The 22,750-nt window shown below is 53.8% G+C and overlaps 1 protein-coding gene across 4 annotated transcripts; it reads right to left on the reverse strand.

The window, feature by feature from the left end:
• Positions 1-2,747: 2,747 nt before the first annotated feature.
• Positions 2,748-22,750, reverse strand: RNF44 (ring finger protein 44). 4 transcript variants are annotated; one of them, XM_023551701.2, is made up of 11 exons: positions 22,128-22,750; positions 10,527-10,677; positions 10,158-10,347; positions 9,588-9,755; positions 9,114-9,287; positions 8,852-9,013; positions 8,631-8,755; positions 8,347-8,434; positions 8,145-8,266; positions 7,938-8,037; positions 2,748-7,714 (listed from the first exon to the last, which is right to left on the reverse strand). In XM_023551701.2, the coding sequence occupies exons 2-11, from the start codon at positions 10,631-10,633 to the stop codon at positions 7,652-7,654; spliced, it is 1,299 nt and encodes a 432-aa protein (XP_023407469.1). In that variant the 5' UTR covers positions 10,634-10,677; positions 22,128-22,750; the 3' UTR covers positions 2,748-7,651. The 4 variants fall into 4 exon arrangements, with proteins under 4 accessions (XP_023407469.1, XP_010591027.1, XP_003404727.1 ...); XM_010592725.3 differs by lacking the exon at positions 22,128-22,750 and adding an exon at positions 14,829-21,850; XM_003404679.4 differs by lacking the exon at positions 22,128-22,750 and adding an exon at positions 15,645-21,849.

The raw sequence follows: 22,750 nt of genomic DNA on the forward strand, positions 1-22,750 counted from the left end.
ATATCTAAGAACTCTTCACCTAGCACTAGGTCCCGAAGATTTCCTCCTGTTTTCTTCTAAAAGGTTTATAGTTTTATTTTTTATTGTGGTGTTAATTTGCACTTCTTTTTTTTAATGGCTAGAGTTTAGGACCCTATACTCTACATCTTATAGAAAAAGTAACTCAAAATGGATCACAGATTTAAAGATAAAAAAACTGTGAAGCTTTTAGAAGGAAACAGGAACAAATCTTCAGGACCTAGTGCTAGGTGAAGAGTTCTTAGATATGACACCAAAAGTAAGACCCACAAAAGAAAAAAACAAGGAAACCCTGGTGATGTAGTGGTTAAGTGCTACAGCTGCTTAAGCGAAAGGCCGGCAGTTCAAATCCACCAGGTGCTCCTTGGAAACCCTGTGGGGCAGTTCTACTCTGTCCTATAGGGTCGCTATGAGTCGGAATTGATTCAATGGCAGTGGGTTTGGTTTTTGGTTATATAACATTTACCATTTTAACCATTTTTAAGCGCACAATTCAGTGACATTACATTCACCATGTTGTGCAATCATTACCACTATTTCCATAAGTTTTTCATCACCCTAAACAGAAACTCAGTGCCCCTTCAGCAATTAATTCCCATTTCCTCCTCCCCAGCCCATGGTAACCACTAATAAACTTCTGTCTCTATGCATTTGCCGAGTCTAGCTATTTCATATAAACGAGATCATACAATATTTGTCCTTTTGCAACTTATTTCACTCAGCATAATGTTTTCAAGTTTCATCCGTGTCGTAGCATATGTTAGGACTTTCTCTTTATGGCTGAATATTACTTTGTATTTATGTTTTGCTTTTGCCGATAGATGTCTAATTACTTCTGTATTATCTGTTGAAAAGACCATCCTTCCTCCATCAAATTACTTTTGCACCTTTGTCAGAAAGCGGTCTGTGTTCTTATGTGGGTCTATTTCTGGGCTCTCTCTTCTGTCCCATTGATCTATGTTTCTCTCTGTAAAAACGGCACGGGGCAGTGTCTGACCTCCTCTAACTTCACAAGGGGGAAGAATCATCATCAGCGTCAACAGCCCAAGGCTGATTGCTATGAGGTAGAGGTCAGACATGCCTCCGCCCTCCAACCTTTTTACCAGTTTGGCTTTTAGCAAGCCGTTCCCTCCCATGGCACTCTCTACTTCTCCGCTGTGCTTGGTAATTCATTGCAATGGCCACACAATTCACGGGATACTTATGATTATGGAGTTTATTAAGGAAGTGATCATTCGGGATCTGAAATGACTCAGAATACAATTCTTTGATCAGGACAGCATCTTCTCAGCCATGCCTGCAGCCTGGCCTCTGCCCTGCTTGCGCAATGTTACAAAGCTCTTTTAGCTCTAACAATAAGAGCCCAGAGGCACCCCCATTCTGCCAGCAAGCCTCCAGCCGGATGGCGCTCAGTTCTCCCGCTCAGAGGCCTGGGATGCTCACCACACTGTCTCCTCTGCTCCCCTGCCTCTGCTGCTGCTGTTTCTCTGCCGCTCTTCTCACCATCTTGCTGTCTCACCCTCTCTAGTGTATAGCTCTGTCTCCTGGGTCTAGGAGGGTCTCAGTGCAGGGACCCCGGGTCCAAAAGACACACTCTGCTCCTGTCTTTTCTTCTCAGTGGTAGTCAGGTTCCCCTCTGCTCTGGATTGGCTCTCTTTTAAGCCTAGCGGAATGGCAAAACTGACCAATCCCCTTGTTAGGGTTCCATACAACTTATTTGCATGGTCCCACTCCCACAAGGGTGCCAGCCATCTTATTTACATTATTAGCGAGGTATCCAATCCCCTTGGTGGGCCACAAGCACCTCATTTGCATAGTCCCACCCAGTCATTTGGTGGGAGTTACAAAGACTATATGGCTAAAAAAAAAGAGAAGGCCATATTAAGTAATTCACAGCACTGCACTATTCTTCTGCCAATCCCACATTGTCTTGATTAATATAGCTATATCGTAAGTCTTAAAATTGGGTAGAGTGATTCTTCCCACTTTATTCGTGTTTTTCAATTATTTTAGTTATTTTAGTTCCTTTGCCTTTCAATATAAGTTTTAGAATAAGCCCATCTGTATCTATAAAAAAGTTTTGCTGGGATTTTGATAGGAGCTCCAGTAAAGTTACAAATCAGTTTGGGAAGAATTGACACCTTTATTATGATGAGCCTTCCAAACCGAGAACACAGAACATTTCTCCATTTACTTATGTCTTTGATTTCTTTCATCAGTGTTTTGTTAGTTTTAAGCATGCAAGTCCTGTAAGTGTTTTGTTAGACTCATACCTATTTCTTTTTTGAGTAACTGTAAATGGTATTGTTAATTTTGGTTTCCATGTGTTTGTCGCTGGTATATAGAAATACAATTAATTTTTGTGTGTTGATTTTGTATCTTACCATTTGCCAAACTCATTTAGTTCTAGGCGTTTTTGCAGATTCCTTGAGATATTTTCTATAGATTATCATGTCATCTGCAGAGAGGACGTTTTGATTTTCCCAATCCGTATGTCTTTTATTTCCTTTTTTTGCCTTACTGTGTTTGGCTAGGACTTCCAGTATGACGTTGAACAGGAGTGCTGAGAGTGGATGCCCTTGCTTGTCCTGATCTTAGGGGATAGCATCCAGTCTATCAGCATTAAGTATGATGTTAACTTCAGGTTTTTTTGTGGGTGCTCTTTATCAAGTTAAAGTTCTCCTCTATTCCTAGCTTGCTGAGAGTTTTCATCATGTTTAAGTGTTGAATTTTGCCAAATGGGGTTTTTTTTTTTTTAATAATTTTTATCGTGCTTTAAGTGAAAGTTTACAAATCAAGTCAGTCTCTCACATAAAAACTTATACACCTTGCTACACACTCCCAATTACTCTCCCCCTAATTAGACGGCCTGCTCTCTCCCTCCACTCTCTCTTTTTGTGTCCATTTCGCCAGCTTCTAACCCCCTCTACTCTCTCATCTCCCCTCCAGGCAGGAGATGCCAACATAGTCTCAAGTGTCCACCTGATCCAAGAAGCTCACTCCTCACCAGCATCCCTCTCCAACCCATGTCTTAAGAGTTGGGTTCAGGAATGGTTCCTGTCCTGGGCCAACAGAAGGCCTGCGGGCGATGACCACTGGGGTCCTTCCAGTCTCAGTAAGACCATTAAGTCTGGTCTTTTTATGAGAATTTGCAGTCTGCATCCCACTGCTCTCCTGCTCCGTCAGGGGTTCTCTGCTGTGTTTCCTGTCAGGGCAGTCAGTGGTTGTGGTCGGGCACTAGATGGTTCTTCTGGTCTCAAGCTGATGTAGTCTCTGGTTCATGTGGCCCTTTCTGTCTCTTGGGCTCATAATTACCTTGTGTCCTTGGTTTTCTTCATTCTCCTTTGATCCAGGTGGGTTGAGACCAATCGATGCCTCTTAGATGGCTGCTTGCTAGCGTTGAAGACCCCAGACGCCACTCTTCAAAGTGGGATGCAGAATGTTTTCTTAATAGATTTTATTATGCCAATTGACGTAGATATTCCCTGAAATCATGGTCCCCAAACCCCTGCTCCTGCTACAGCGGACTTCGAAGCATTCAGTTTATTCAGGAAAATTCTTTGCTTTTGGTTTAGTCCAGTTGTGCTGACCTCCCCTGTATTACACACGTAAGATTTTAAAGACCAAAAAAAAAAAAAAATTGCATGTTGAAGTAATGTTTGCATATATTGGGTTAAATAAACTATATTATTAAAATTAATTTCACTGGTTTCCTTTTACTGTTTGATGTGGCTACTAGAAAGTTTGCAATGATGCGTGGCTCATAGCCAAACGGTTTTTTGATGTCGATTGATACGTACATATGATTTTTCTTTCCCATAGGCTTTTTGAAATACTGAAAAGAGCTCTACAACTACCATACCTTACATTTTTCTCAGACCTCTAGGGCTCCAGGAATTCAGTTATTGCCACTAGTCTAGTCCCTGTGTGCCCAGGAACGGAACTAGAGCCCCCAGGTGGCCACACAAGCCAAATGCAGGCAATGCTTCCCTCAATAGCCACTCTGGGGAAGTTTACAATGCACATCAGCACAGTCAAGGCTCTAGGAAAAGGCCTGCAACATAAGCCCCTGGGTACTTTCAACATGAGTTGTCAAACTTACCTGACCACAGCGCCTCTTCGGCACAGAACCCATTTTGCTTCCACAGGACTTTCTCTGAAGCACACTTAAGGAACCAGTTGACTAATCCTGTTCCCTATCTTGCAGATGACCCAAAGGCTGACAGAGAAGTGCCTTGCCCAAGGCTAGCTAGTGGCACCACAGACCCAAGGTCCCAGGCATCTTGACCCACGCCCGCTGCTCCTGCTGCAGATGTTGCTTTATGACACACTAGCAAACCAGCTGATGTTCCTGCAGCACCAAACACCCTCGTGACTAAGACGAATGCAGCTACATCACCAGTCTGGCCCTGTTGGTGGCCCTTGGGCCCTTCATCCTCACTAAGCCTGAGATGAGGGGCGCAAGTTTGTGCAGCGTCAGGGGGCTGTGGGTGGGTATGTAACGTAGGCCTGGCCAGTGATGGCATCCATCCCCCTAAGGGTAGTCATGCAGGGGTGGACAAATTGGTCTACCAAGACTCAATCCCAGAAACTCTGTTAGAATTCCTGAGGGGGAAATAGTTTTCCCCTGAAGATAATGCTACTTTAGAGGAAACTGAGCTAGAGTTACCAAGGGCTGCCACACAGCCAGCTGCCTAAAAACAAAGTTCTATCATGAAGGTTCCTCCTCAGGCTTGAAGCAGAGCCTAACTCTAGAAGAAACTGCAGGAGACCAGTGACTTCTGCCTCAAAAAACAGAAATGGCATCCTACCACTCACCAACAGAATGAAACACTGCCTGGTCCTGCACTACCCCCATGATAGGCTGCAGATTGGACTGTTGTGATCCATAGGGTTTTCACTGGCTGATTTTCAAAAGTAGGTTGCCAGGCCTTTCTTCCTAGTCCATCTTACTCTGGAAGCTCCACTGAAACCTGTTCAGCATCATAGCAATATGCAAGCCTCCACTGAAGATAGGTGGTGACTACACATGAGGTGCATTGGCCAAGAATCAAACCTGGGTCTCCTGCGTGGAAGGTGAGAACAGAATCTTGCCCCAATTCCTGTGTGAAACAGATGGCCTGGAAAAAACAATCACTGAACTGGCCAAACAGACCCCTTTTGAACAAGAGGCACTGATTCCCCTAAGCCTCTACAGTCAAGGTCAATCCTTCCTGCCTACCTCATCCCCACCCCTCCCTGAACTTCCCACGAAAAGAACACAGGCCAGGCAAAGACAGTGTGGGCAGTACTCGGTATACATCATACATTTATTAGTGAATATCCCTCTGAAATCAGCAACAATATTAAAAAAAATAATGATTGCACTACTTGGTCAAGCAGAACTAGCAACTTTCATTTTAAAAAAAGTACAAATCTGTTAAAAATTTCAATCAGTATACACATATATATAATACAACATACTAGTTATGTTAAATGCTACAAACCAATGTGAATCCAATGGAATGAAAAAAACACACATTTAAGCTTTAAGAACCTTTTTTTTCTCTATATATTAGCATTTTCTCAAATACATACATGGGAAAAATGAGGTAACTGTAAAATGTGCAAGGAACAGGGCCCCCCAAATTACATATATATATATATATACACACACATATATATATATACACACATATGTAATTATCCATCTATATCTCTACAGATATAGATATAAAACCTTTCTAACACAGACACAGGCGCTGGACCCAGCCAGGGCTGGGGGATGGTGCCCATGGTCATGCCTAGGCCAGAAGTTGGTAAATCAAAGAGTAAACAATGACAAGCCCCCACCACAGGAAATCATTGGTAACATGGCATCTATAGCAAGGTCGGCAAATCACAAACATCCTAGATAATTGTTTTATAAATCTTTTTTTTTAATGATTTTTTTTTAAATGTTGTGTCCCCCCCCCCCCAATAGCTGCTCGTTGGCATCATGGCTGCAGCCGACACACTCCGTGAGCCTGTTTCCGCCTGCCCCAGGAACTGTAAGGGTTCTGCAAACCTTTTGTCAGGGTAGGGAAGGGACGGGGGTTAGGGCGGGTGGTTCTGTGTAAAACGTGGGTTTTCAACACTGCTATAAATATAGAAATGTCACCTGGAGTTATATACAGTAAGACTTTGGGTTCTCCTTGGGGGTGGGGCCAGGCTGATGGTGCCCCATGGCAGGCTGGGTGGGGGCAAGGGGCCAGGGCAGCTGCGGGGAGAACGAGGGTGGTTGGAGCATCCCTGAGGCAGCAGGCGCCAGGGGCTGCCTGCTAGGATGTGCCGGCCCCACACGCGGTTCGTTCAGGGCAGCAACCCCAGCTGGGGATAGAGAATCGGGACCGGGGAGTAGGGGAGCTCAGCCAGACCCTACATGGGTCCCCTCCAGGCCTTGCAGGGCAAGGCCCTGGCTGGAAAGGGCACTCTGGAGAGGGGGCCACACCCTCCCAAGTCTCTGCCCTCGGGGGACATCCCTGGAGGAGACTCACCCAGGCAGGAGGGAGGTGGGCCCTGGCTGGAGGGGAAAATGCCCTGAAAAGCGAACTGTCCCGGTCGGCTCTGGGGACGTGTGCAGTACAGTGCATGGCAGTTATCAGCTGAGCACAGGCCCCCACCCGCCCCGTCCAGCCCCAGCCGCTCGCATGCACGCAGGCCAGGTGGAGCCAGCGGGCATCCCTGCCCGGGGGGCACTCGGTCCTGGATGGTTCCTATACCCCCCCATTAAGCCAAAAGAAAAAAAAATTGTTTTTAAAATCCACACCCCCAAATCCTACACGCGATTTTGGGCCAAATGAATAAACGAGAAAACTGCTGCTCCTCACGTTCATGCAAAACGACAGAGGGAGAGGATTGGGCAGGGGTCAGGCCCAGACACTGGTGCAGAGGGCAGCCACCAGAAGCAGAGGGATCACTCTCTGGCGTGGCCTTGACCCCTCTTCAGGATGCCCACTGCCTGCTCAGGGCCTGTCTCCTATCTCCTGGTTAGGCGAGCTCTGTGCCCTCCAGCCTGGGGGTGGGTGCTGGCATGTTGTGACCAGGGTGAGGGTTCCCTCAGAGCCAGACCCACCCTGAACAGCAGCTTGGGCAGGCTGGCTGCCTGAGTCTATCTGAGAACAAGGTGGGAGGACCCAGCCTGGAGCTCAGAAAATGGTCTCATGCCCCACCTGCCCGAGCACCTGCAAGTGCCACCTGGGCAGAGGGCATGCCACTTCAGTGCAAGAGACCAGGTGACCCAGGAGGGAGCCCCTTTGCCCATACTGGGACCCAAGGTCTCCACTAGCTGCACTGGGGGAAGGGACACTGGCTCCCAGTGCCAACAAGGAAGAGACAGGCCCGAGGCAAACAGGATGGACGCTGAGTTAGGGTACTCAGACAGCTCCGTGGCGGGCAGGCAGGCAGGCAGGCCAGGGAACGAGTCTTTGGAGCTTGGCAAATGCAGGGGCTTATTGCAGGGGCATCTTGCAGAGGGGCTGACCCTGGCACCAGCTCTGGACAGGCAGGCGGAGACGGCGGGGCAGGCTCGGGAACTCCCTCCCATCCTCCTGGGGTCCTGCCCCCCCGAGTTTCCAGAGCTTTGGGCAGGGCTCTCCCGGACAGCTACGGGGCCTCACTCAGCCTCCCTGGGCACCTCGGAGGCATCAGCCCGGCAAATGGGGCACGTCCGGTTGGCCTGGGGGCAGGGGGAGGGGAGCAGCCACATATCAGGCTCCATCCTTATCTGCCCTCTGCACCCCTCCCCCGTTTCGGTTCACACCTGCCAGAATGAGAGGAACCTGGGACCCCTGAATGGAGCCAGAACTTTTAGATGATAAAGATAAGGCAGAAGACCCTTAAGGCCCGCCCTCCTCCCCCACCACTCAAGAGCCCCTGGGAGCAGGTTGCAGCTGCGTTACCTTCAACCACTTGTCGACACACTTGGTGTGGAACTCATGGTTGCAAGGGAGAACCCGGAGCAGCTGCCGTGCCTCGAAGTCACTGAAGCAGACGACACACCTGGGGGAGGCCCAGAGGCGTCCAGGTCCACCCGTATTCGTATCCCACGCCAGGGCATCCCCTCGCCCTCCCACCGTTCCGGAGCAGGGAGACAGGGCGGCACTCACAGTGTCTGCTCTGACTGATGGCTGTCGGGGTTGAAGCGGTAGGACGGGAGCTGCTCGATGTCGGCTTTGGTGAGGCCACGGGGCTTGGCATCGCCCAGCCGCTCTGCCAGGTTCAGGAGGGCCTGCGTGGGTGGGGAGGGGAGGGTCAGCAGCTCTGGGGCTAAAGCTCTCCCAGACCCCCCCAGGGTGGGCTCCACCAGACCTCATAGTTCTCCATCTCCACATCATCCACATCGAGATCCAGGCTGATGGTGGGCCCCACTGCAGTGGGAGACATTGGCAGCATCGAGCTAGAGGGAGACACGCACGGGGGCTCAGGGCCAAGGCTGGGGCCAGGGAGCACAGAGCCGTTCCCTCCACACAGACAAAGCCTGGAGCTCTGCCTGATCCACATGTGGAGCCCGTGGGGTTCGTCTGGGTCCAGTCCCGAAAGCCCCAGGAGAACAAAGAACAGCAGGCCTCTGGGGCAGAGCTGTTGGTACTTACAGGAAGTAGGGCAAGAAACTGGGGTAATAAGGTGGTGGGGGCGGTGGTGGGGGCGGCGGCGGCAGCGGCTGTTGCAGACGGTATCTCTGAGTGTTCAGTCTTCGTGGCATCATGTGGGAATATGGCTGCGAAAGGTGGGCCAGGGGCAGGTCAGCCCAGTGGCCCATCCCCGCCCTGCCCTAGATTGTCCTGGCTGCCTGAGGTAGGGGGCCAGCACTTACCATGCCAAAGGGCAGCTCCTGGGGCAGCGGCTCGTGTGGCAGGTAGTGCAGGGGCACAGATGGGGAGAGACTGGGGCCGGGGGCCGAGGCGGAGTAGGTGAAGCTCCCCAGGGGGTGCTGGTCCCCTCGCAGGTCCACATCACTGTCAAGCCGTTGCAACGGCTGGGGGAGGCGGGCTTGGGTTAGCAGCAGGCAGGCCAAGGGAAATCCCACCATACTCTACCCCACCCCCGATCTAGCTTCAGACCAACTCCAGACTCACCATTCTCGGGTGCTGGGTCTGCAGTGACACGAACTGCCCAAGGGGCGCCATGTGGGCGGGCTGGGGGGGTGGGGCCGGCGGCGGGGGGTGCAGGATATAGTGGTCGCTGGAGATGAGATGGGGGTAGGCCTGGTAGGGCACTGGGAGCTGCTGCATGGTGCATGCCTGGATCAGCTGCAGGAGAGTGTAGGGCTGGACAGTGCTCCCCTGTGCTCAGGCTGGGGTCCACTCCATCTTCATGAGGTGCCCCCTGCACACACCCCTGGCAGCTCCACCCCCTGGGCTGTCCCACCTCTGGGGAGGGCCTTGGCCTAGAGGCTGGGCACTGCTTGGCCAGCTTGGATGAGGCCAGGAGCTCGGCTGGGCCACCTGGCCCTCAGCCAGCTGAGTTGTCCAGCTGGAGCAGAGAGCTGCCAGCCTGAGCCTGGGGGCTTCTGTTGGTACTGGGGTGAGGAGCGGAGGCGGCACACTCACCGGGGGTGGGAGGCAGCAGAGGGGGTAGTGCTGTCCGCTGAACATCACGGAGCATGCTGGGAGCTGCTGGGCACTGCAGCCAGGGATGTGCTGGCCCGCAGGCAAGGGGAAGCCTTGAGTCGTCACGGTGGTGACTGTGTAGGACAGAGGGACGGGTCCCTGGTGCACCTGTGGGTAAACAGAGGCCCAGGGAACTGTAAGGACGTCTGGCCACGAGGGTCACCCAGAAGAAAGTCCTACCAGGCCCAGCTCTAGCTCCCTTCCCTTCTCCCCCTGGGTGTCTACCTAGGTGCAGAGCTGGCTACCCCCTGCACCAAGCCCCCTAGGGAAGAGAGAACCCTCTGAGAATCTAAGAGGGGCTTCCAGCTCTGATAGTCATCCACTGTGTGGCCCCAGGAAAGGCCCTTCCCTTCTCTAGGGCTCAGTTTATCTACCTGTAAAACAGAGCTAACAATGCCTCCCTTAAGCATACACTGAGTGAAAACGCAGTGAATAAAATAGATTTTGGTACCCCTGCTTCTAGACAGGCTTGAGGCTGAGGCAGGTTGCGGGGGGGTACGTCCTGCCTACCTGGTCGTGGAGATCAACCATGAACGGGCTCTGCTGGGTGACTGGGTGCAGCATTCGGGGGCTCCCGCCGGCAGGAGCCGAGGCTCGGCGCTCCTCTATGGAGAGGTGAGCTGGTCGGGGTGGCAGCTGCTGGGAGGGTAAGCGCTCATCCTGGGCAGGTGGGCTGGCCAGGGGGCCCTCACGGCCGGGGCTGCACCACAGAGAGGAGGCCCCGGTAGGCCTGATGGGGGCCGCTCATTCACAGAGTAGGCAGAGCAGCTGGGGTCCCGCCCCACTGGGAAGGAAGGGGGCTCATCCCTGTCCCCCAAAACTACACCCAATCTGGCAGCCCCAGCACTGGGGCTCCCGGGCAGAGAGGCTCCTTCCTACCTGTGCCGTAGCTGGCCTGAAGTGCTGCTGGGCCCTGCGGAGAATCGTCGCTGACCCACAGGTACAGAGGGGGGCCACCTAGTCACTGTCACTGCCCATGGTCGCATCAGGGGTGGCAGGGGGTGGAGGGACTGGGCTGGGGCTCACACCCCTAGGAAGCAATAGATGAAGAAACTGAGGTACAGAAAGGCCCAGTTGCTAGACCTGTATGGAGTCGGGAGAGACTCAAACCTCTGCAGTCTGATTCCAGGGGCCACGATTACTCCCATGTCCCCACGCTCCCCATGGATTCAAGCCTGGCCCCTTCTGGACACTGGGGCAACTCGGTGCAGTCACATTAGGGGCAGGCTTGTCGGCAGGAGCGCTTGGCCAGGATAGTGGAGATCCCAGGCCTCAGCTTTCTGCTATGTGAACCGGGACCAAGTCCTCCCTTCAGTTGTGAGTTCAGAGGGCTGGGCCGCACACAGCCAGACCAGCAGGCTCCGGGGGGGCCTCCTTCAGGTTGCACTCCAGGGCAGCCTGTCCTTGTAGGGGGTGACCTCCAGGAAGGTGGAGGTTCTGGGGGACTCTGGTTTCCTCTCTTCCACTGGTTGACTCAGGAGAGATTCCAGACCTGCATCTACCCAGCTGGTTCTAGCCCCCAGAGTCCCAGTCCAAGACAGGACCGTATTCTTCCTTTCCTTAACTGATCCCAAAACGGCTACCCAACTACGACTCTATCTATCCTTCGGGGAAGGTATTGCTGGCTCCATTTTACAGCGGGGAAAACTGAAGCTCAGAGAAAGGAAGGGACTTGTCCAGGGCCCCATAATAAGTATCGATGCCAGGAAGGGAGTGTACACCAAGGCCCTCCCCACGCCCTGTTGCAGGTGGTGGCGGTGGTGGTGGGGATGGCCTGAGGGCTTCGTGGTGGGGGTGACCAAGGAAGCTGGTACTGGTAGATTGGTGGGTCTGGCATACAGCCAATCCCTTGCTCTGGAGGCCTCAACACAGTCCCCAAAGTGGGAGGTGGGGCTTGCTGAGAAAAAACAGTAAGAACCTAAGTTAGGAAGCTGAGGGGGGATGGGGGGGATGGGGGGGCAGGGTCTCTTCCCTGGGTTGGAGCTGGGGGTTTGTGGGGGAAGTTGGAGGCCCTGGTTCAATCTGACACTTCTGAGGATTGCTGAGGCTGCGATGAGGCACTGGCAGGGGAAGGATCTGGAACCTGTAAGGCCTTGCACAAAGTTGAAGGGTGCCTCAAACAGACCAGCCACTGCTGCCTCAGGGTGGCCCCTCTACCCCTTCCCCAGCTAACCAAACTCCTAAGCCATCTTTATTACTATCCCCTCAGTACCTCGTTCCTCCTGCTGACAGCAGTGAGGACTGTCTCCTCTGTGCCAAGTATTACAAACAAGAGCCCTAACTCTTAGAATAAGGCTGCAAGGCCTCTCTTCTCCACTTTGGGGGGCTCAAGCCCAGGCAGAGGTGCAGCAGGGCCCAGTAAGCTGCCTGGGGTGAGCCAGATGCAGGCGCCATGCACTGAGAGGAACTGAACACAAAGAGCCCCAACCCGGCGGTGATGAAGTTAGTGCCAACGATCAAATCTTGGGAGATGACATAAAAGTCTGGCCTCTCACGGAAGAAAGAAAAGCAGAAAATCTCGCCCCACTGAGCCTTCATTTCTGCTCAGCCCCTTCAGCTACCCCCTTCAGGCCATGAGGATTCTTTCCTGGCCACCCAGGCCAAAACAGACCATTCCCTGCCTGCCCACGATAGGTTTGTGACCCCTGGCATGGGCCAAGTGCACACACACCTGGACCCAGCCAAGCAAACAAAGTCAAAGGGAAACCAGAGGAAACTCATAAATAGCAGAAAAAAACATTCCCAGGCCCTACCCTAGACCTTCAGGATCAGAATCTTTGGATGGATGGGGAACAAGGGCCTCTAGATGTGAAGCAAATGCCCTGGCAAATTCTCCAGCACGGCCATGTTTGGGACCCTCTGCTCTAGCTGACCCCAAAGATCCAAGGGTCCCTCCCCATTCTGCCAACGAGGACTATTAACAAAAACAACTACAATTCCCATGTGCCATGTGCTTTACACATGCCATCTCCACAAGTCCTCACAGCAACCCTCGGAAGGAGGGAAACTGAGGCTCAGTGGGGTGAGGTCCCAGGCCAGTCAGCTAGGGTTTTGAGTGAGCTGGGGATGTGACCCAGGCAGTCTGACTGCGGCCCTTGTGATTAACCAAGCTGGGGGCCTCTACTGCCCCTCTTGTACTGGGCTTTCTTGCTGACAGCTGGCAGGGCCAAGGCTCAGGTGTGTGGAGCCCTCAGAGACCCAGGCCTGTGGGATTCTCCTCTGTGGCCAGCCCCCTTCCAAGGCACCCACTCCTCAGGGAGGGGAAGATGGCAAGGAGCTCAGAATCCAAACTAGCATACAGAAAGGACCTCTAGCTATAGATGACAGTACCAAAGGTGACAATGCCAACCCTCTTGTTCTCACACGTGACACCGCCTGACTTTTGGGCAGAGTCTTGGCTGAAGGCTTTGGGCACATTGCTTCCCCTCTCTAAGCCTAGGCTTCTTCATGTGTGAAATGGGAATAGCCCAATAACCACCTCCCAGTGCAGTAACAAGGACTGTGGAAGGCAATGACAGTAATAATTTGTGAAGTTTGAACTCAGTTTGGGTGAGAATGATCATTATTATAAAATAAGACAACTTAGGCCCCCACTCCCCAAGCACAAATAGGCGCCACCATCCAAGCTCTGCAGGAGGCAGCAGGGAAACAGGCTGCTCTAGGGGAATACCCAGGCAGGGAGGGGAGAGATCCTGGGTGCTTTAAGCCCTACCACGAACACAGTGGCAAAAAGGGGACACGCCCACTTCACAGTTCAACAAACTGAGGCCCTGAGAAAGGAAGTAACTTATTCTAGGCCACAAAGCCAGAGAGGAACAGAACCAGGCAAGGAGCATAGGTATCCTGGCCACCCAGGGCCAGATTCTCCCAACCCGCTACTCTTACTGGCATCCATCGCCCAAGGAAAGAACTTCCTTGTCACAATTCTCTATTTCAGATCATAAAGGAGGTCAACAGAGCATTCTTCTTCAGTACCTGTGATAAGTCCCACCGTGGAAGCAAGCAAGCAAGACCGGATGGGAGCTAGTAACTTGCTCAAGGTCAAACAGCAAGGGTGGCCAAATGGCCACCCCCTAACTGCTCTGCCTTTCCAAACACCTCTGTGCTGTGCTCTTGATGAGGTCTGTGCAAATGTGGTCTCACAGGCTCTAAGCTCTCTGTCCAATCTCCTGGACGCAGTCACTGCACCTTGCATCCCCAGCCCCTAGGCTGCCAACTCCCACTTCTGCTGCAAACAGCTATTCCCACGCCGGTTTTGGGAACCCCTGGCCATGTCATTTAAGCCTGGGGGCTGTCTGCAGGAACAGGTACCCCCTTTTGCGGGTGTGCAAAGTCAGACCCTGGAAGCTTGAGAAGACTGGCCGGATGAGAACTCCCTTGAGACCCAGGAGGAAGGCTCAGTGCAGCTTTGCCGGGTGGGTTAGCAGAGTTCCCCAATGTGTGGTGCCTGGAGGCAGCTGAGGGCCGGACCACCAGGCTCGGAGCTAGGAGTCCTTGGCCAACCCTGACTCCCTGGGTGACCTTGGGCAAGGAAATCCCTTGCTTCTGTGAACCTCAGGTACCACAACTGTAAAATGGGGGTGGAAATCTGTCTTCCCCAAAGAGCCCAAATAAAGCCAGAAGAGACAAATATGGAAGAACCAGGTGGTTATATTACTCGTGGAGAAAACCAGTGTCCCTGCGGGCCAAGCCCCTCCCAACACGGGCCAGACGTTGGTTGTGGGGTCCCGGGGAGCTTCCCCAGTCCACCCTGCCCACAGAGATGGGGCTGGGGGCCCGAGAGGTGCCTCCTCGCCCCCTCAACTCCTTTGTGCCATGCTCGGAGGGACACAGCGGGGCAGGGGGCCAGGCTGCGGCGCCGGGCCGGAGCGCTGTGTCTTTAAGAGCCGAGGATCCCGGACCATGTGCTCGGCGTGAGACAAAAGCAACAACAAAGGAAGTGGCGGCAGCAGGGGGAGGGGGCGGCTCCTTGCCTCCAACCGCAGCGCTCGGCCTCCAGAGAGGGGAGATCCAGCCGGGCCTTGGGGGGCGCTGAGGGGTCCCTGATCCCGGGGGTCGCGCCATCCTAGCCTAAGCCCCAGTGATTAACCCCTCCGAAGCCAGCTAGATCACGGCCCCCAGTCCCAGGCGAGGGGGACAGGAGCCCCAGGGGTGCGGGAATCGGCCCTGGACCCAACTCACCTTCGGCCGCCCGGCCACACGTTGACTCCTTTGTTCCCGTTCTAGGACGGTCAAGCTGGGCAGGGGGGCGGGGGGGGGGGCTGCCTGGACCCTTTAAGAGCCCCCGCCCTGCGGAACAATGTGCTCCCCTCCCCACCCCCCGGTCCGGGGGCAGCCCGGCTTCTTCCGGGGCCCTCTCTCTTTGTTGTCCGCCCGGCCGCGTCTGCTTCGCGAGGCCCACGCGCGGTCCGCCTCTCTCGGCCCAGGCTCTCGGGAAGCGGGAGGGGGAGACGCAGCAGGACGCGGCCGTGTTTTCGCGGCTGCCGGCGGCTGGCCCTTTAAGAACTGTCCGCCGCGATAGCGGAATGTAACAAACCTCACATTTGATTCACAACATTCGAAGCGGCGGGGTCGCGCGCCGGGTGGGAGGGGGGCTCGCGGGAGCGCGCCGGGAGGCTCCGGCAAACAGTAGCGGGCTGCGAGCCCGCGGCGACCCCGCCCCGCGCCAAGAGCTCCGCCCCGCAAGGGCTCCGAGAGCCAATCACTCGCCGCTACGGGGCACGTGACTAACGGGCCGCCATCTTGAAAGGCAGATTTTTTTTTTTTTAAATCTCCTTCACGCCCCCACCTTCGCACTTAAAGTTACCGCAGCGATAGTTAGAAGCAAGGTGCTGGGCCACATGGCCTGGCCTAAAGATGGGGAAACCCCGATGTGGGCAAAAGCGATCGGCTCCAACTCGAACATGCTATGCAAACTCGCGAACCACTTCGCTTCTGAGTCTCAGTTTCCCTGCCTGAGAAATGGGTCCTGCCCGGAGATCCGCAGTCCAGACTTACTGCGTCATGGTCCTCTCCTCGGGGACGGAGCGCCGCCTGGGCCACTGAAGTGCAAAGGCACCACTGACGGGGCAGGGGCGGCTTCTGAAGCCGGCCGAGTTCTTAGGATGTCCCTAACAGCGCTGGGCCGGCCACCTTCCCGGAGATGACGTCAGCCCCAAGAGCTGCTGTGCTGCGATGACATCATGGCCCGGCCACCCAGCATCTCCTTGTTTATAGTACGCGGCGGCTTTAAAGGGCTGGGCCAGCCCGGATTGCCCAACGGACCAATGGCGGGCGACGGATACAAACCGGCAAACGTTTGCTGGGCAGGGGGATTGGTCCTGCGCGCGCTGACGTCACTGAGACATTTAACCGCCCCGCCCCTGGTGTGGTCGGGGAAAGGGGAGGGGAACGGTTTGTAGCTGGAGGGTGAGCTGCAGTCGCAGGGCGCTCTAGTTCAAGGCTGGCGTCCCCGCTGAGGGCCCCTGCCCCAGGGATTCGGGAACTACGCCCAATGAAGCCTTTACACATCTTTCGTTTTCGACTATACTGTTCCCAGCAGCTGTGAGAAGGAGGGATTACTACAGCCCGCCCAGTTTCCAGATGGGGAACGTGAACACCTAGAGAGGCGTCATTCGTCCCAGGTCACAAGGCTATTAAGTGGGGCCAAGGAGGAATTTGAACCCAAACCAAAGCCAAGCCTAGTTCCCCTGTGCCTCGATGATTCCCCGGGCAGACATTATATAAACTGCTGTATTACCGCCACATTGATCATATAAGCAAAAAATCAGTAATATCCTAAATATCCAGGAGCTGGGGGCAGACTAGTAAAGAGTGATGCACTCATATGATTAATAACGGGCTTTATCTCTGCAGCCACCACAAAGAGGCAGCTGGAGCGGCATGACATACGGCTACCTCCAAGGCCCACCACAACATATTAACATTTGTTAAACCTCCGTGGTGGGCTACTGGGGTGGGGGGTGTCATTGTCTATAAAACCCAAAAACTCGCTCCCATCAAGTCGATTCCGACTTACAGCGACCCTATACGACAGAACTGCTTCATAGGGTTCCCAGGGAGCCGGCTGGTAGATTTGGAACTGCTGACCTTTTGGTTAGCGGCCCGAGCTCTTAACCACTGCACCACCAACACTTGTCATTTTCTATATACTTTGATATATTTCATAACCCCAAACTTAAAAGTAAAAATTGAATACAAGATGCTGAACAGGGTGTAACAGTATGTATCAAAAAAAATTTTTTTTTAAATCGGATATATACAACATGGACAGAGTATTTCTGGAAGGGTATACAGGATACTTGTTAACAGGTGTCCCCAGGGAGAACTGGAAGGGAAAACTGGGTTAGAACGATAGATTTTTTTATTGTATATGCTTTTATACATTTGTTCTTTTTTTTTTAAACAACCCTGTACAGTATAACCTACCGAAATTTTTAGTTGAAAACTACCTCTAGGAAAGCTGTCCAATAGAAACAATCCAGAAGGAACTTTAGGGAACAGACATGCTTATCACAGTGTCGTTTAGACTGGCAACAATCAGTATCACTGTGGATGTACCACCAGCAACAGTCACTGAAGATGGTATCTAATGGGCTGTTTGCAGATCTCTAAGCAACATGGGATCCAGTGCCACAGATGCTACCTGGGATGAATGCCAAACTGTATCCATCACAGTTAAAACTCTGTGTGAATGAGGACAAATGGTGTATAGGGGGAAGCCCTCCTCTGTCTCCTTATCATCAATTTTCCCTTCACTTCCTATGTCCTTTCCAACCTTTTATTTAACCCCACCAGGTAAAAACAATTAAACCAAGGCTTCCAACTGATTCTTCCTGGTTCAATCATGGCCAAGGAATAGACTTGAATTTTTCCAATTTGGGTGAACTGCAACAGTAACCGGAATGGGAATAATTACACGTCGAAGCCTTCCTACAAACCTAATCTCCCTCTTAGAAAATAAGGGCAGCGTACTCATTGCATAGCAGCCAAATCTCTTGCCCTTGGGATTTTAAGCACAATTGGTACAGCGGTGCCGTGCTCAAAGATGGCAGCTGACAGCGCTGCTTTGAATGTGTGTCGCTCTCCACAGTCCTGCCAACAATTCAGTCTTATGCACCAGGCTCCTGAAAGGACTCACTGTGCCTCTCCTGAGTCTCTCATTCCAGGGTTTCGACCTGTAATTTTCCCCATTTCAGATCACCCAAATTGTAAAAATTCCGGCCTGTTCTGGTTGTCAGCCGTGACTGAACCATTTCGAAGCCCTGAATTAATCACTCTTCCCACATTCCGAAGGTACCTACATTTGTAGGCCCAACTCTTGCCTGCCTGTTTAGGAATAGAGCCTGCCTTTGGGGCTGCACTTCACAAACACCCGCCCACACACACACAACCTTTCAGGCTTCCCTCCCCTTCTCCCTCTCCCCCAGCCATGGTGGTGTTCCTTTGGGGCTTCCCTGCCTGCCTGGGATACCTGCTCGCTTCCTTTCTACCAATCCATTCCTCTTCTCTACCCTTTGAGGGTCTGCTCCCATTTCACCTCTTATAGGAAGCTGTGCATGATGTCTCCAACTTGCACTGAACTCCCCTATCTCTGAGTTCAGGGCTAGATGCCCTGACCTTTACCCCAGGTCACTGAATTTGCACACAGCCCTGTCATAATCACTGTGTCTCACTCAAGAATCCCCTCCTGGCCTGAGGGGCCTTGGCAGTTTTAAGTGCACCATTACTGGGAGGTAGGCACCATAGGGGTTACCCACAGTCACTGAGTCAATTCTGACTCATGGTGACCTTATAGGGCAGAGTACAACTACCTCATAAGGTTTCTAACGCTGTAATCTCTATGGAAGCTGACTGCCCCATCTTTCTCCCACGGAGCAGCTGGTGGGCTCGAAGAGCAGACCTTTTGGTTAGCAGTTGAGCACTTAACCACTGTGCCACCAGGGCTCCTTACCATAGGGGTTACCCAGTCTCATTTTATATATGAGGATCTGAGGCCTGAAGTGGCTTGCCCAAGTAAGAATACCTTACCAATCCCCCTCACCTCCATCCCCTGCAACTCTTCAGCCACAATACCGTCATGCCTTTTTATGTCTCCAAGCCTCTGACTGCGTTATTCTCTCTGCGCTAAAACGTCCTCAACACTCCCTTCTCACCTGTGGCAAAATCCTTTCAACCTTTGGGGCTCAACTCAAAGGCCACCCTCTCTGAGCCTTCCTTGACCTGTCCTTTGGTAGTCAGCCTGCTCTGGGCTGCCTCCATACACTGCTGGACAATATCACATTGCCTCAGCAACAACAGAAAGCTAGTGACTGCTCCCCTTAGCCCTGTGGTGCCCTCAAAGTCCGATCCAGAGCCTGGTTAGGACTGGGTGGTAAATGCCCAAGGAAGGGGCTGAGGGTGTGTCTCTTGCCCCACCCTGCCTGCCTTCTTTCAAGGATGACCCTCTCACTCACTTGTCTGCAGCCATGACTTCTGAGAGGCCCCAATCAATCCCCACAGTCCTTCAGGACTCCCCCAGTGCCAGAGCCCAAGAGCCCATATCCCCTACCTGAAAAGCCTTCCTGGGCACATATAAAATCACTCCCCTGCTGGCCACTGTGACAAGTGGGAGGGGCCAAGTTTTACAAAACTTTGTAAATTCTCAAGAGAAGCCAGAAATCTGGAGTTTTCTGTGAAATTCCCCTTCAGGTTCATCACGGAGTCTTATGCTTTGGAGCTCAAATGTGGGACCATGGCCTGCACACCTACTGTGTGCCCAGTTCCATTTCCTGTCTCCTCCTTAAAGGCAGGTCCTGTTTACCCTCATTTGACAGATGAGGAAAGCAGCTCAAGAAGTTCCTTCTCACACCCCAGAACGAGGAAGTGTGGCCCAGTTTGGGGGGGGGTGGGGCTTGCCCTGGCATCTGCCATGAGGGTAGTGGAGAAGTGGGGGTGCTAGGATACCCAGCAAGGCCGGGCAAGTCTCCTCCTGATCTATCCCTCCCTCGTCGTTGCAGTGGCCTAAGAGCTAGGGAGCAGTGTTTGTTTGCCTCATTGTACACAGGAGGAAACCCTGGTGAGAGGATATGACTCACTCTGTCTCATGAAGCCATCAAAGGCAAACCTAGGATCACACTCTAATCTCAAATTAAGCTGAGTTCATGCAATGTCAACACAGGGTCCCCATGGGTTGCTCAATAATCAAAAGCACAAATGTCCCCAGGGCAAGAGACCACTGAGGCTCAGGGATTAATGGGTAGCTCAAGATCACCCAGGGTGGATAAGCGGCAGAGGGGCACTGGAGACCTGGTTCCTCCCAGAGCAAAGCACTTGATGCTACTACATTCCAGCTTTCTCCCTCAGGCTTCTCTTGCTGATGGGAGAGAGCTAGCTCCAGCAGGCTTGGGCAGGAAGAGGAGGGCGGGGCCGTCATTTCCTGCTTGGGCCCTGCCCTGCCAGTTTCCCACCTGTCCAAGAGCCTTAGACAACTAGCAGGCTGCCTCCCTCCCTTAGGGTCAGAAAGTACCCTGCTCCTTTCTTCCCAGGCTCCTCAAACCCTTCTCCAAAGAGGCAGGGCCCAGTAGCCTTCCCAGGGCAGAATTGGTGGAACAGAGACGTTGAGGTACCACCCAGTGACACGCAACACAGCCTGGTAGAGCTGGATCAGGTATCAGATCTCCCAGATACCACAGAGCATCAGACTCTGGACCTGAGCCTCACACATCAGGGTGGGGATTGCCAGGACCTTGCCAAATCTTCTCTGCTCAGGGCAGGCCTGAACAATCTGCCCTCACACCTGAGACCCAAGGTTTGCCTCCCCTAAGGAGAAGTGACTGTTTGTGCAGGTGGGGGAGGGGAGGGTATTGGTAGAGGTCTGAGCTCAGGTCCACAGCTCTCTAGCTCTAGCCTTGAGACTTTGGGTAAGTTACATGGCTTCTTTTTCATCTGTAAAAGTGGCACAATGCTAACACTAGTGACAGATGACTTACTGAGCACTTAGTATATGTCCTGGAGTCCTGGTGGCACAGTGGTTAAGAGCTCGGCTGCTAATCAAAAGTTCAGCAGTTCGAATTCACCAGCGGCTCCTTGGAAACCCTATGGGGCAGTTCTACTGTCCTATAGGGTTGTTATGAATCGGAATAGACTGGATGGCGATGGGTTAGTATGTGCCCAGCACATAATCCCATAGGGCAGCAGGAGAACATTCATGGTTAAATATGGACCCTCTGAAGCCAGCCTGCCTGGGCTTGAACCCTGGCTCTGCCTCATTAGCTCTGTGACCTTGAAGAAGTCCCTCTGTGAACCTCAGTTTATTCTGGTGTAAATTGGGGATAAAGACACCACCTACCTCAATCAATAGTGGCTCTCTCACTGTGTATGCACCTCCTGCCCTGTACCTTCCCAAATTCCTAGGACTGGGTCTGCACTTGGATGTGTGAGCTTTATGGGTGTGACATTGAGGGGGGGGACCTTTCTGACCCCACCCCCGCCCCTTGCAGCTATCATCACTGGTACCCCCACCATCTGCGGAGGAAGCAAGAACCGTCATCCCATTGTCCAGAGACGAAAACCGGAGGCTGCAGGAGTGCGCTGCCTGCCCGACGCAGGAAGATGAATGCCACTGGATTCCCCACTTTCCCTCCTTCTTATGTGCCTCCTCCGCTCTACGGTCAGCCTCCTAGCCGCTCCCCACTCGCCCCCCGCACCACCTCGACGGCCCTCAGGCAGCGGAGGCTGTGTGACTTTGGACAAGTCACAGACCCTCTTTGGACCCCCCGGCGTCCCGACATCCTGAATGCAATACCGACGGAGGTGGGATGCAGTGGTCTGTCACCTGGGCCTCAGCCTGTCAGGCCAGGGTCCGGGCCGCTCTGCCCTCCGGGGGGCATCGGTAAAACGTTTGGGATGGACACGACGAGGTCAAAGCAGCACCTCTCCAGCTGTGACCCGGACACCTGTGTTCCAGATGGAGCCGGGACCTGCCGGGGGCGGGGACTAGAGCATGCGCGGGGCGCGGGGCACGCTGGGACCTGTAGTTCCCTAGGGCTCCCCAAACTGGGGTACTTGGACCTAGCGGGCGGGCCGAAGAGCAGCCAAGCTCAGGCTCTCGCACGGGGACAGCGAGCTCTGGCCCTGCGGGAGTAGGCGGAAGCCTTGCTGGAACCTCCAGCGCTACTCTGCCGGCCCGCGGCCGCCCCCTATCGCTCCATCCTCACCGGCCCCGCCTGGGGCGCACGGCGCAGGGTCCGGGCCGGGCGTTACCTGGGGCCGCGGCGGGGCTCCACCCCCACCCGGCAGCCGCCGCGTCGCTCCCTGCCGCAGCCGGGGGTCCCGGTCCCGCTGCAGCCCGCGCGCCGCCTGCCGCGGCCCCCCCCCCTGGCCCAGCGCAGTGGAACCGTCCGCGGCCCTCACCACCCGGGCGCGCGCGCGCGCGGGACCCACGCCGGCTGCGCAGTTTCGCGGTCTCCCTCCCCCACTCCAGCCCGCCAGTGGAACTACCTGGATTGCACCATGAGCGCGGGAGCGGGTAGGCAGGGGGCGGGGTGTCTCCCGGCCACGCCCAGCTCAGCTTCTGGATGGCCACGCCCATTAGGCGTCAGGCAGCAAAGGGCGCGCAAGGGCAAAGCGCGGAGAGGTAGCCGCCCACTTTACTCCCTGTGTGACCTTCTATCAATGGCTGACTCCGTTTCCTCGTCTGTGAAAAAGGGAAAATAATAAGACTCAGGGGCCGTTCATAGAATCTTCGCTTCTCGAAGAGTTCGTTCCCCTGCCCCAGACTCGGATTCGGTGCGGGGGGCGGGGTCGATGTACAAAGAACGAAGGCTCTGGGGTCAGCAGATCTTTGTTCCTGTGATCTTTGGGTCAAGTCTCTGAGCCTTAGTTTCCTTGTCTGCGAAATAGAAGTGATGATACCTCCTTCAGGAGGAGGTTGGACGAGTTCAATGACAAGAGGGCGTGGCAAACGACAGAGACGTCGGGAGAGATTATTATGCTTCCTTCCCCGAATTCCTAGCGCTAGAGCCAGCCTGGACCAGAGCATGTACGATGTCTGTTGGAGAAGGGTATCCACAGCCCCAGGGAGGCTCTCCCCGTTCCGCGTCCCTGGGCTCATTAGGCCGGCG

This window comes from Loxodonta africana, chromosome 2, assembly GCF_030014295.1.
Source record: "Loxodonta africana isolate mLoxAfr1 chromosome 2, mLoxAfr1.hap2, whole genome shotgun sequence".
Classification (NCBI taxonomy): Eukaryota; Metazoa; Chordata; class Mammalia; order Proboscidea; family Elephantidae; genus Loxodonta; species Loxodonta africana.

What these genes read in the sequence shown, in the direction of transcription:
- RNF44 (XM_023551701.2), bottom strand. Translation starts at nt 10,633, where the DNA reads ATGCGACCATGGGCAGTGACAGTGACTAGGTGGCCCCCCTCTGTACCT. An exon ending in AGGAGCTGCCCTTTGGCATG is followed by an intron (nt 8,756 to 8,851) that starts GTAAGTGCTGGC and finishes CACCTTTCGCAG; the next exon opens with CCATATTCCCACATGATGCC. An exon ending in CATCAGTCAGAGCAGACACT is followed by an intron (nt 8,038 to 8,144) that starts GTGAGTGCCGCC and finishes GGCCTCCCCCAG; the next exon opens with GTGTGTCGTCTGCTTCAGTG.